General features: G+C 37.0%; 1 protein-coding gene across 3 annotated transcripts in view; it reads left to right on the forward strand.

The window, feature by feature from the left end:
- The window catches only part of KNL1 (kinetochore scaffold 1), a 68,223-nt gene extending 54,710 nt beyond the window's left edge, over positions 1–13,513 (forward strand). Inside the window, exons 17-26 of one of the 3 annotated variants that reach the window (XM_036297405.1) lie at positions 917–1,004; positions 2,894–2,971; positions 3,136–3,175; positions 4,773–4,874; positions 6,753–6,853; positions 9,861–9,929; positions 10,617–10,726; positions 10,918–11,036; positions 11,941–12,063; positions 12,824–13,513. In XM_036297405.1, coding sequence (XP_036153298.1) covers positions 917–1,004; positions 2,894–2,971; positions 3,136–3,175; positions 4,773–4,874; positions 6,753–6,853; positions 9,861–9,929; positions 10,617–10,726; positions 10,918–11,036; positions 11,941–12,063; positions 12,824–12,938 — 945 coding nt within the window. In that variant the 3' untranslated portion in view covers positions 12,939–13,513. Of the gene's footprint in view, positions 1–916; positions 1,005–2,893; positions 2,972–3,135; positions 3,219–4,772; positions 4,875–6,752; positions 6,854–9,860; positions 9,930–10,616; positions 10,727–10,917; positions 11,037–11,940; positions 12,064–12,823 lie in introns of those variants that run through there. The other 2 variants (XM_036297416.1, XR_004965796.1) reach the window with 2 other exon arrangements.
- The last annotated feature ends 473 nt before the right edge of the window (positions 13,514–13,986 follow it).

Consider the following 13,986-nt stretch of genomic DNA (forward strand, 5'->3'; position numbering starts at 1 on the left):
AGAAAGAAAGATCTATTAACATGTTAAGTGCCCAAACTCTTTTGTCTTCTGGATGGAAAGTATAGTGTCAGGGCGCTTAATGTGTTAAAATTACTTTATGGTAATTTTACTAATATGGGCCTATTTCTTATCTCAAATTTGTTATCCATTATACATATCGAAATAAAACAATATAGGATTCTGATCTTTCATTGCTAAGGACTATACTCTCGTATTATTTTCCATATAGTTCATACCTAGCTGTGTACGTTTGTGTATGTGTTTAAAGAAGCATGTCCCAAAATGATTGTTCCTTAAGAAAGGTTCCCTATTTATAAACTTTCTATTAACAAATCTGGGAAATGTAACATGTAATATTCCCTTTAGAGAAATTATAATAGATACCATATTAATGTCTTTCTTTAAAAGTCTAAAAAGAAAAAAAATACCATAATTCTATTGGGCCAGTGTTTCCCATATTCATTTGACCATAGAACATTATTTAATAAACTCTTTTTTTTTTTTTAAGTAAAATTTAAGTCTAGACTGGCAACTTTGACCTTCATTTTAAGATCTGCCTTGTTTATAATTTATTTATTTATTTATTTTTTTAAATATATTTTATTGATTTTTTTACAGAGAGGAAGGGAGAGAGATAGAGAGTTAGAAACATCAATGAGAGAGAAACATCGATCAGCTGCCTCCTGCACACTCCCGACTGGGGATGTGCCCGCAACCCAGGTACATGCCCTTGACCGGAATCGAACCTGGGACCCTTCAGTCCGCAGGCCGACGCTCTATCCACTGAGCCAAACCGGTTTCGGCAACCTTGTTTATAATTTAGACATAGCAGTTATATCAGCTGTTTGAAACATGATAATGTTATAATGTTTTGTTTGGAACTTTAACTTGACAGTCTATAATATTGTGTGTTTAGAATGAGAAGGAGAAACTTCAGTTAAAAATAGATGAGATGGACAACATACTTAAGAAGATTGCTAACTGTCTCACTCAGGTGAAAATAGGTAAAGTATTTGGAAATTTTTTCAAAAGAAAATTTAATTTTATCTAAATGCTTCCTTTCGTACAGATTGCTGGTATCACTATACAAGCCTTGTATCAGTAGCTTGAGATATTAAATTAGATCAAATTAAAGCTCCTTTACTATACTCCTTCATAACACTATCAACAAGAGATGCCCCAAATTGGAAAGCTCTTCATAACCTAGACCAGTGGTTCTCAACCTCCCTAAAGCCGCGACCCTTTAATACAGTTCCACATGTTGTGGTGACCCCCAACCATAACATTATTTTCGTTGCTACTTCATAACTGTAATTTTGCTACTGTTATGAATCGTAATGTAAATATCTGATATGCAGGATGTATTTTTATTGTTACAAATTGAACATAATTAAAGAATAGTAATCACAAAAACAATATGTAATTATATATGTGTTTTCTGATGGTCTTAGGCGACCCCTGTAAAAGGGTCATTTGACCCCCAAAGGGATCGCGACCCATAGGTTGAGAACCGCTGACCTAGACCATAATTTGTTTTTTTGTGTGTGGTTTCTTTTTGGGTTTTTTGGGGGTTTTTTGGATGTGGGTATCCAATTGGTCATTGGTTTTGTTTTTCTTTCTTTTTTTTAAGATGCCAATTTTTTTTAAAATATATATTTTATTGATTTCAGAGAGGAAAGAAAGGGAGAGAGAGATAGAAACATAAATGATGAGAGAGAATCATTAATTGGCTGTCTCCTGAACGCCCCTACTGGGGATCTAGCCCACAACCGGGCATGTGCCCTTGACCGGAATCAAACCTGGGACCTTTCAGTCCACAGGCTGATGCTCTATCCACTGGGCCAAACTGGCTAGGACTGTAATCTGTTTTTAATAGATGAACTTATCTCCATTTTAAAAATGAGCCTTTTGCTCTGGCTGGTGTAGCTCAATGGCTGAACAGTGACCTATGAGCAAACGGGAACATTGTCTGAGGTAAAGCTGGAGATGTCACTAAGGGCCAGGCCAAAGAGGTCCTCTTAAGGAATTTTGACTTTTTTAAAGAATAGTGAACCGGCATTTGAAGGGTGTTAAGCACTGGCTGAAGTGTAGAGTTGGGATTTGAATAAATCAAGAGTAAATGTACTAGTAAGACTGGTATAGTTAAGACAGGACAGTACCCTGGCAGGGTAGCTCAGTTGGTTAAGAGCATCGTCTCGATACACCGAGGTTTCAGGTTTGATCCCCAATCAGGGCACATACAAGAATCAACCAATGAATGCATAAACAAGTGGCATAACAAATTGATATTTTTCTCTCTCTCAAATCAAATTTTTAAAAAACAAAGTATGGTAGCTTATATTAAGGAAAGCTGGTGATGGTGGAGGAAAAAAAAGATCCAACAAAATAATTTTTTGAGGTAAGAATCTAGACTTGGTTTGGATTGGGAGGAGAGAACGGAATTTTAAGGATGACTCCAAGGTGTGTTTGTGGGTTTTTTTCCTTCATTATTGACACTATTACTGGATGACTCCAAGGTTTGAGAAACAAATTAAATAAAAAATTTTAAATGTGTGTGCATGCAGTATCTGTTCTTGCTTAGTCCACAGGGTTATTGTTAGGGTTGCCTAACAATAATTTTGATTATGCAAATTTATATAATTTCCAATTCAGAATGGTCCTTGAAAAGCTGCTGCTGGAGATCATTGCTATCTGGCTCAAAGTTCAGTTGTCTGCTACTAGAAGCAAGTTTTTGTATGAAATTATGTCTCAGTGCTTTATTGGCAAGGAAAGGTGGGGGAAAGATGAGTGTTTGTCAGATATTCTTAAATCATTTTAGAAGCATTTTTCTTTTCATGTCCAGTTTTTAAATTATTTTTGACTGGGTTATTCTAATGCACATTGTCTACTTTAGAAAGTAAGAATTTAGAGAATGAAGAGAAAGACAATCCTGTGGAAGAATGGGATTCTGAAATGAGAGCTGCAGAGAAAGGTAACTGAATTAATCAAAAAGATAAATGGGGGAACACACCCTTTTGTTCTGTGATTATTTAGGTGACATTAATTGAGCTAGAATTTTCAATAAATGGATGATTTTTGTAGCAACATTTTAGTGTGTCTACTCTGATAGATTTGTTTTTATTTTTCTTTTCAAAGAACTGGAACAGCTGAAAACAGAAGAAGAAAAGCTTCAAAGGTCAGCCTTCTTGAGTGTTAAAAATATGCAAAACTTCATTAGGGTAAATGACTTTCTACCCTGATAAGATTGGGAACATGATTATTGACTAAGGCTGACTCGGGGCTTTGACCTTCACCCCGGGGTTGTCAATATTTTCTAAGCACTATTGTTGACAGGGCATTACTTCAAAGCAGTATTTCTCAAGTTTGAATAATAACAGGTTTTTTGTTTTTTTTTTAATCCTCATCCGAGGATATTTTTTTTTTTAAATATATTTAATTGATTTTTTACAGAGAGGAAGGGAGAGAGATAGAAAGTTAGAAACATCGATGAGAGAGAAACATCGATCAGCCGCCTCATGCACATCTCCCACTGGGGATGTGCCCGCAACCCAGGTACACGCCCTTGACCGGAATCGAACCTAGGACCCTTCAGTCCGTAGGCCGACGCTCTATCCACTGAGCCAAAACGGTTTCGGCCCGAGGATATTTTTTCATTGATTTTTATCTTATTTTTTTTAATTTTTAATTAATTTATTTATTTATTTATTTATTTTTTATTGATTTCTTACAGAGAAGAAGGGAGAGAGATAGAGAGTTAGAAACATCGATGAGAGAGGAACATCGATCAGCTGCCTCCTGCACACCCCCTGGGGATGTGCCCGCAACCCAGGTACATGCCCTTGACTGGAATCGAACCTGTGACCTTTCAGTCCGCAGGCCGACGCTCTATCCACTGAGCCAAACCGGTTTCGGCTTCATTGATTTTTAGAGAGACAGGAAGGTGGGAGGTGAGGGAGAGACATTGATATGAGAGAAAAACATTGATTGCTTGCCTCCCACATGAGCCCCGACTGGGGCCAGGGATTGAACCCGAAATCCAGGTATGTGCCCTGACTGGCAATTGAACCCAAGACCTTTTGGTGTATGGGACGACACTCCTACCAACTGAGCGACACTGGCCAGGGCTCAGGATCCTTTTAAAGGAAATAAACCTAGCATTAAACTATTTTTATAGTATACTTAAGTAAGTATTAGTAAGTATAAAAAGAGGTGTATATTTCTTATACTCATGAATTTTATTTAACTAAAAGACTTAAGATCAAATATAAATAATGACAAAACAGTAAAATTACAGTTGATAACATTAATTTGACAGGTGATATTGTTTGGGTGAAATTAAATTGATGCTAACAAAATGACTAATAAAGCATCAGTTCTATTTAGATCTAATAAACTAAATTAAACCAAATGAAGGCACTGAAATTATGGTATGTCTCAGTTTTAAGGTAGGCAATCTCATAATCTGCATTATGCTTATATTTTATTATAAAAATGAAAATATAAATTTTAATAATCTCAAAGAACATGAGAAACCCTAAGGGTATCTTTATGGATTCTAATTTGAGAGCCATTGATTTAGGCCTTTCCTAAATAGACCTATGTTTCTAGATTAATGCTCTTTCTAAAAACCCATTTGAGAATGCAAAAATGGATGCCATTCACCTCTTTGGGGAGCCATCTAGCATGTAACTTCTTGTCATAAACCTTTTATTTTAATAGAGTATGAATTCTCTAACAATGGACTTACCTTTCTGTGAATACTTTTTTTGCAGAAATCTCTCAGAACTAGAGGTACAGAAAGAGCAGACCCTTGCTCAAATAGACTTCATGCAAAAACAAACAAATACAACTGAAGAGCTGCTGGATCAGTTGAGGTAAGGAAAAACTAGTGGCATTAGTTTGCATTTTATCCTGTGCCTTTGTGGTTGTCTAAACCTACTAGATAAAGCATTTGACATGTTTTTGTAGTATGTATCACTGTTTTTAACCAATGTAGCCTCAAAAACAGTTAATGTACTCAATACTAAGTTGAAAGTATACAAGGTGAGAAAAAAAAGAGCGACATCTGTAATACTTTCAATAATAAAAATAGGTGGGTACCTTTCTCAGTTCTGGTGCTCTTTGCTAGGTGGCCCTGCTTTGGGATTAGACTCCAGAATTCTCAATGGCAAACCCCCCAGCTGAGATATTTCTCCAGAACTTTAGTTGCTGTTTGTGGGAGCCCGGCCAGCCCTTTTGCGCCTCCACTCCTCCTACCAGTCTCTATGTGGTCTTCACTTTCCATCCTCAGTTATCAGGGTTCTCTCCAGCGAGTCTTCAATTATTCTTCAGGAAGTTTTTCTGTATTTTAGTTACAATTTCAATTTGGTTCTGGGAGCATGTTGGTGCAGCATCCACTTACTCTACTGCCATTTTTAATCTCCTCAGCAATAAAGATAAAATTAAAAAAACAAAACAAAGAAAGAACATATACAATATGAGAGAGCTGTGGAATTAAAATTTTAAAATATTGCTTATTTCTTTCAAAAGCGTCTTTGTACATTCACAATATTTGAATTAAAATGTTGTCTCCTGCCCTGCCAGCGTGGTTCAGTGGGGTTGAGCATCAACCTATGAACCAGGAAGTCATGGTTCAATTCCTGGTCAGGGCACATGCCTGGGTTGTGTGCTCAGTCCCCAGTAGGGGGGTGTGCAGGAGGTAGCCAATCAATGATTCTCTCTCACCATTGATGTTTCTATCTCTCTCTACCTCTCCTTCTCTGAAATCAATAAAAACATATTTTTAAAATGTTGTCTTCTGCCCTGGCTGGTATGGCTCAGTTGGTTGAGCCTCATCCCATGCACCAAATTCCCAGTCAGAGCACATACCTGGGTTGCAATCAGGGCACATTCCAGAGTTGCAGGCTTGATCCCCAGTAGGAGGAATGCAGGAAGCAGCCATTCGATGTTTGTTTCTCTTTCTCTCTCTCTCTCCCCTGTCCCTTCCTATCTCTCTAAAAACAATAAAAACATATACTTTAAATATATATATATATATATACTAGAGGCCTGGTGCACAAAATTTTGTGCACTCGAGGCAGGGGTCCCTCAGCCCGGCCTGTGCCCTCTCGCAGTCTGGGACCCCTCAGGCAGCCCGGCAGCCCTCAGGGGATGGCCACTTGCCAGCAGGGAGCAGGCCTAAGCTGCAGTCAGACATCCTTAGCGCTGCTGAGGAGGCGGGAGAGGCTCCTACCACCACCACTGTACTGGCAGCCGTCAGCCTGGCTTGTGGCTCAGCAGAGCTCCCCCTGTGGGAGCGCACTGACCACCAAGGGGAAGCTCCTGCATTGAGCATCTGCCCCCTGGTGGTCAGTGTGTGTCATAGTGACCAATCGTTCTGCTGTTAGGGTCAGTTTGCATATTACCCTTTTATTATATAGGATATTGATTTCAGAGAGGAAGAGAGAAACATCAATGATGAGAGAGAATCATTGATTGGCTGCCTCCTGCATGCCCCACACTGGGGGTAGAGCCTGCAACTTGAGCATATGCCCTGACTAAGATTTGAACTGTGACCTTCTGGTTCATATGTTGACACTCAGCTACTAAGCCATGCTGGCCAGGCAATAAAAACATATTTAATAAATAAATAAGTTGTCTCCCAATCCAGTCAAAAACTAGCAGCTGCTGCTGGTACTTTTTGGGTGGTATCTGAAGTTAACTCTCTTCTTTTATCTTAAAAACAAATTTTTTTGACTTGTTTATCTCTCCAGCTTGTCTGAATGGGATGTCATTGAGTGGAGTGATGATCAAGCTGTATTCACCTTTCTTTATGACACAGTAGAACTCACCATCACTTTTGGAGAGCCAGTAGGTGAGTAGCAAAAGTAAGGTAATTCTGCAGAAAACTTTATGGCTAAACTCAAATCTTTATTTTAATATAATAACTATTAACATTAAAGCACTACTGAAACTCTTAGAAGAGGTGGTCACCTCAATTAGTGAGAATAGAATTTTATTTTTATTTTATTAGATAAAGAGTAAAATAAAAATTCAGCCTGGCTGGTGTGGCTCAGTGGTTGAGCATCGGACCCATGAACCAGGTCAACGTTCGATTTCCAGTCAGGGCACATGCCTGGGTTGTGGGCTCGCTCCCTAGTAGGGGGTGGGCAGGAGGCAGCCAATCTCATCAATGTTTTCCTCTCTCTATCCACCTCCCTTTTTCTCTGAAATCAGTAAAAATATATATATTCTAAAAATTCAGCTAATGAAAGTGCCCTTTGTACAGTAGAAATTTTGCCTATCCAAATATTGATCAATATGCTATTCAAATCTATTTACTGTGAGTTCCTTTCTTCTGTGTCTTTTGTGATAGAGAATTTACTCTAATAGCTGGTGACTCTTGACTATATTTTTGTACTTCAGTTAATCTAAAAGTTAATTGGAAGTCCGTATATATTGGTGGGCTCATCAGAGTAGGTAGACATCACTATATGGTGACCGGAGAGAGTACTAGCTGTTTTGTTGGATTTGTCTGTTAGTATCTTTAGGTCTTTTCTCTTGAAACAGTTAATTTCATCATAGCCAACCATGGGTAAACATGGCCAAATTGGAATTAAGGATCTTTATATTCTTCTAGACTCTAAACATGTCTCTCTTGAAAAGTTCCTTTTCTCAGTGAATAGCATCAACTTCCATTCAGGTACAAAATTAAAACTTAGGAATCACTCTATATCTCTTTCTCCCTTACCAGGTATATTTAAATCATTAATAAGACTGATTTTAACTTAATATTAATCCACTTTTTTTGCCTCTTCTGTCCATCGTCATCTCTAACCTAGATGGTCTTTCTGGATCTTCCCTTTTTCCTCTCCAATTCATTCTCCTTCTGTAGCTATAATGATTGTTGGAAATCTGATCATGCACCTACTGCTCTTAGACTAATGACCAAAATATTTAATATAACCTGTAAAGCTCTTTTTTCCTCCTTTTCCTGCCTCTTCTTACATTGTTATATTTATGTCAGGCACAATGAATTTCTTTTATTTCCTTAAAACAGGGGTGGGGAAACTTTTTTTGCCAAGGGTCATTTGGATATTTATAACATCATTCACCATACACAATTATCAACTTAAAAATTAGCCTGCTCATATTTGGTCAAACATTTAATTAACTCGTCCCTAATGCCTGGCAGGGTCAGACCAAATGATTTCACAGGCCTTATATGGCCCATGGGCCAGATGTTCCCCACCCCTGCTTTGACAGATCATGGTTTTTTATTCTCAGTCATATTCTATTTTACTTCAGCACCTACATACTGATGTTTTTTATTCCTGGGAGCTCTTTCCCTGTCTTAGTCCATTTGGGCCGCTATAATAAAAATACCATAAACTGAGAAGCTTTTAGGCAACAGATGTTTATCACAGTTCTGGAAGCTGGAAATCTGAGATTAGGAAGCCAGCATGGTCAGGTGAGGGCCCTATTCCAGGTTGCATGCTTCTGATTGTATCCTCACATGACAAAAGGCCAGCCTAGCTCTCTAGGATCTCTCTCTTTTTTTTTTTTAAATATATTTTTATTGATTTTTTACAGAGAGGAAGGGAGAGAGATAGTTAGAAACATCGATGAGAGAGAAACATCGATCAGCTGCCTCCTGCACATCTCCTACTGGGGATACGCCCGCAACCCAGGTACATGCCCTTGACCGGAATCGAACCTGGGACCTTTCATTCCGCAGGCCGACGCTCTATCCACTGAGCCAAACCGGTTTCGGCAAGGATCTCTTTTATAAAAGGTCTCTACCCATATGACCTACGCACCTCCCAAAGGTCCCACTTCCTTATACCATCACATTGGACATTAGGATTTCAACATACGAATTTGGAGGAAACACAAATGTTTAGATAGCACCCCCTCTTCACTACATAAGTTTCTAATAATTCTTATAAGCACAGCTTAATTATCACTTTCTCAGGAAAGTTTTATCTATTCTACCTATTCCCTCTGCTACTTGCCCCCCTGTTACATGGTCTCATTGCTTCCTGCAGTTTTCCTTGATAATTTTTATTACAGTTTGTAGTTCTTGGTGTGTTTATTACTGCAGTTATCTGTGTGCTCCCCTGAATTGTAAGCTTCCTAAGAGTATAGATTGATTGTGTCTATTTGCCTCATGATTGTATCCAAAGTAAAAAGAATCAGAATTTGAGAGATGGGAGATAACTCTAGAATCTGGCGAAGCAAGCAACTATTCTGGTTACCTAAAACTCATTACTGTAATACTAAAAACATAAATGATTTTTACTGTATTTGGGCAAAGATAGTAGGTGTGGGAGGTCACAACCTCTTTATATGGTTCCTGAAAATAATATCTTTGCACACCAGTTAAGGAGCAAAGGAGGAGGCCTTAATATATTATAAATATATTACACCTTAAGTTTCTTTCTTTTTTAAAAAATATATTTTATTGATTTTTTTACAGAGAGGAAGGAAGAGGGACAGAGAGTTAGAAACATCAATGAGAGAGAAACATCGATCAGCTGCCTCCTGCACACCCCCTACTGGGGATGTGCTCGCAACCAAGGTACATGCCCTTGACCGGCATCGAACCTGGGACCCTTGAGTCCGCAGGCCGACGCTCTATCCACTGAGCCAAACCAGTTACGGCTTAAGTTTCTTTCACAGGCCTGCCAATCGGTATAGTTCAGCAGTCCAGGGGAGCCTTTACCATATAGAGGGAATTATATGATTCAAATATATACCTTCAACTGCCTATGAAAATGTCCTGCTACCCAGAAAGAGTAGGACTCTAAAGTACTTGAGTTGTATATAGTTTACAATCAGATAATGAAAAGAAATACTGTCCTTATTCTGATTCTCCCTAGTTGGCCTCCCTTTCCTGAACAAGGCTAATAGGAGGATCGTTGGCGTGAATTTTCAGTCTCTGTTAGATGGTAAGTTCAAAGCATTTCGCCATTAAAAACGTGTTGGAAATTTACAGGTGTGAATCGCTCCTTGAGAATTCTCACATACTAAGTTAAATATGAACACTAAGAATAATAATTTGTCTTTAGAAATGTGTAGTAGAAATAGACTGCTAGGATAATGTTCCAAATATTGGGTAGGTTTTAAAAGAAATTATTTTTTATTATTATGACTAAGCCTTGAGCAGTGATTAATAATAGCTAATTCCGTAATCTAAAAATTACCATTGTGAGTATTTGTTCTCTATTAGGCATGTGCATTACTTACATCAACACTATGAGGAAGGTATTATTCCCCATTTTACAAATTAGGGACCTACAGCTCAAAAGAAATGTGTTGTGCTTAGGATCATTCAGGTAGTAAGGAAAGACAGGATTTAAACACAGGTTTATGTTACATTTAAGCCTATGCTCTTAACCAAGTTTTATTCTGTATGTGATAAAAATTTATATTTTTCTAAGACTTTCCTATGTAAATTATATATTCTGATTCATGTCTTTGAAAATAAAGATACTTAGACACCTAGTAGTTTGAAGGTATTTTTAGTTTGTATAATATTTCTAGTTTATATATTTTCTTTTTTCTAGCTTATATATTTATATGAAATATTTGAATAATTAATACCCTGCTTTTGGTTTATTTTCTTCCTTCCTCAGAGGATAAAGCTCCTCCTTCCTCCCTTTTAGTTCATAAGCTTATTTTTCAGTATATTGAGGAACAGGAATCCTGGAAGAAGAAATGTACAACACAGCATCAGGTATCCAAGGTAAATTGTAATTGAAGTATATAAAGGCAAATTATGTTATCTGTCCCAAAAGCAAAACTAAAATTTTATTTGTGTAATAGTGTATCATGAAATGATAAATATATTAAATCATTTAACTCTGGGGGATTCTTTATTAAAGAGCCACTAAACACTGAAATGTTTTTATAATTTTTTTCTTTTGTTTTTCCTAGATGCTTCAAGAAATCTCACTGGTAGTAAGCCATTGCAGACTCCTTGGAGAGGAAATTGAGTTTTTAAAGAGATGGGGACCAAATTATAACCTAATGAATATAGATGTAAATAATACTGAGTAAGTATAGTTCTCTAGGGCTGCCATACAAGTGTACTACAAACTGGGTAGCTTAAACAACAGAAATTTATTATCTCACAGTTCTGGAGGCTGGAAGTCTGAGAGCAAGGGGTCAGCATGGTTGGTTCCTTTTGAGGGCTGTGAAAGAGAATCTGTTTTATGCCTCTCTCCTAACTTCTGGTGATTTGCTGGCAATATTTGGCATTCCTTGGCTTGTAAATATGTAACCCCACCATCTGTGTTCATCTTCACATGATGTTCTTCCTGTGTGTACGTTTGTGTTCAAATGTCCCCTGTTTATAAGGACACCAGTAATTTTGGATTAGGAACTCTCCATACTTCAGTAGACCTCATCTTAACTGCAATGACCTTATTTCTAAATAAGGCCATATGCTGAGGTGCACTGGGGTTAAGGCTTCAACATATGAATTGGGGGGAGGGCACAGTTCAATCATAAAAGTAAATAGTAGAAAACTTTTAAAAATATTTTGAGTTTCATAACTAGTAATGAAAAGCCAACCATAATAATATTTTGTTCCAGATGTTATACCTTCTGTCTATCTGATAAGGACAAAAAATAATGTACACCTGCCCTGCCAGTGTGGCTCACTTGGTTGAGCATCGTCCCATGTACCTAGAGGTCACCTGCTCGATTCCTGGTCAAGTCACATGCCCAGGTTGTGGTCTTGATCCCCAGTAGGGGGGCATGAAGGAGGTAGCTGCTCTCATATTGATGTTTCTTTCTCCCTCTCCCTTCCTCTCTCTCAAGATCTATAAAAACATATTTTTTAAAAAGGGAAAATAATGTACACCTAAGTTTCACATTCCATTGTAAAAGGAAAGTATATTTGTGTTTTATTCTGGTTTTGTTTTGTATTTTAATTGAGGATTTTGTCTTTTACAGATTGAGGCTTTTATTCTCCAGCTCTGCAGCATTTGCAAAGTTTGAGATAATGTTGTCTCTCTCAGCACATTACCCATCTGTCCTATTACCTTTCTCCATTAAAAATCACCTTGGAAACATCAGGTGAGTGAAGGGCCAGCAGGATAGCACTTCCAATTACTGTTTTACCTCTGTTATATTATTTGAAAGATCCTTCAAAGTGGTCAGCAAATGACAGACCATAATGAGAGTCAAATGTTACTTATCTCTGACTTCATTTTGAGGAATTTGTTCTTTTAAGATCAGTGACATTCACTGTTATGTCCAGAGGCTGCTGGAGACCACTGGTCTGTTTTTTCATACTGGATCCACTTTTTTAATCCTCTTACCTAAAATAGGAATTAAGGAAAAAATCCTGCATACGGGTAGCCCAGATCATATATGAACACCTTTTATGCTCTTAAAACAGAATAATCATTTAAAAAGCTGTGCAGTCATAATGCTTTTCTCAATTAGCCTATAGAACAAGACCTAAGAATATTTAATTCCTACTATATATTGTGTGACTTTTTAGGCACACTGCTGACAGATTGTAAAATGGCAGAATTTAGAATGTGCGCACCTAAAATCCATCAGTAAATACCAACAGTCCAACAGTTTAGATTTTTATAGCCTGAGAAAGCAGCTAGACCAAGATAACTCATAATTGCATGTAAAATTGGTTCTTAGGCTTTGTTTTCAGACTCTCATTTCAAACTGAATAGTTTAATTACTTCCAGAAATGCCTATTTGTGCTTCTTGGGAGACTCAGAGACTATACAAAACAAAACAAAACACGAGTTCCACTGAAATGGAGATAAGTGTAAGTTTCCAGAAAAATTAATTAACCTTTTGTTCTTTCCAGCCATGATGAAATTTCTGCCCTTCTATCTAAAGTGCCACTGGAGGACAACTACCTAAAGAATGTAGTCAAGCAAATTTACCAAGATCTGCTTCGGGACTGCAATTTCCACCAGTAGACCCTTGGGCCACAGCTGTAACAACCAAGCACAGTACACTTAATAATGATTTATGTTGGAGTCTCCATTGCTGTTTAATCTTCATCTTCAGGTCCTAGAAAGAAGCCTAGTAAATTCCTTCTGATGATTTTCTAGTTAATTGGTAGGGTTAATTTTTAAAGCTCTACAGTCAGGAATAATGAAAGGCCTCAAATAGACTGCTATCAACTTGCTTATTTTTCTACTAAAAGTTTAAGTGGTAGAAAGTATAATTTTGTAGGGAAAGATCATTGATTTTGGCCCAGTATATATATGTAAATATATTAATATTGATTTTGTGTTTGTGATGTAGTAAGGAGATATATAGAAATACCCAGTGATGTTTAGAGAGATACCATAAGGCAGTTTCTATCTTTCTGAAGGTTGCCTTATAGCGATATTCTCAACTCCTTTTATTAAATAATTACACTTTAAATAATATAACACCCAAAACAGCAGTTTTGTCAAATTCTGGCAGTAGTAATGAATTTAGTATAAGTATTGGTTTTTGAAGATATACCTTTCTTAATATGAAAAAATAAAAATATCCATTTAAATTGATTGCGCATTATCTGTGATATAAACAAATAGAAAAGACTCTTACCCAAACATTAGTCAAATCCTAATCATGACCATTTTTGTTTATATTTAATTCTAAACTAAAATATATTAGCATTTTTAAACTAATTCATCTTAAAATTTTACTTTATATTTGAAGATTAGGTTAAAGTCCTGTGTTTCTCTCTTGGTTTGCTTTGAACTTCTGAGTTATTAGTCAAAAGATTACATGGTCTTTTAAGCTTTAAAAGTCAACACAACTCATTTGCCATACAAACCAAGATGTAGATGTTCCCTATTTCCATGACCTCCTTGAAAAACTTTTAAAGTTATCAATATGCTCTGTTTCCCAGGTAACTTAAATTACTTTTCTACTGGAGTTGTTTTATTTCTTTTCTGTAAGCCTAAAAGTAGAAGTTTTATTTTATGCATTTTGGTAACCTGGAATTATCAGTTCCAAAATGATTTGGCT

This window comes from Myotis myotis, unplaced genomic scaffold (genome assembly GCF_014108235.1).
Source record: "Myotis myotis isolate mMyoMyo1 unplaced genomic scaffold, mMyoMyo1.p scaffold_m19_p_1, whole genome shotgun sequence".
NCBI classification, from domain to species: Eukaryota; Metazoa; Chordata; class Mammalia; order Chiroptera; family Vespertilionidae; genus Myotis; species Myotis myotis.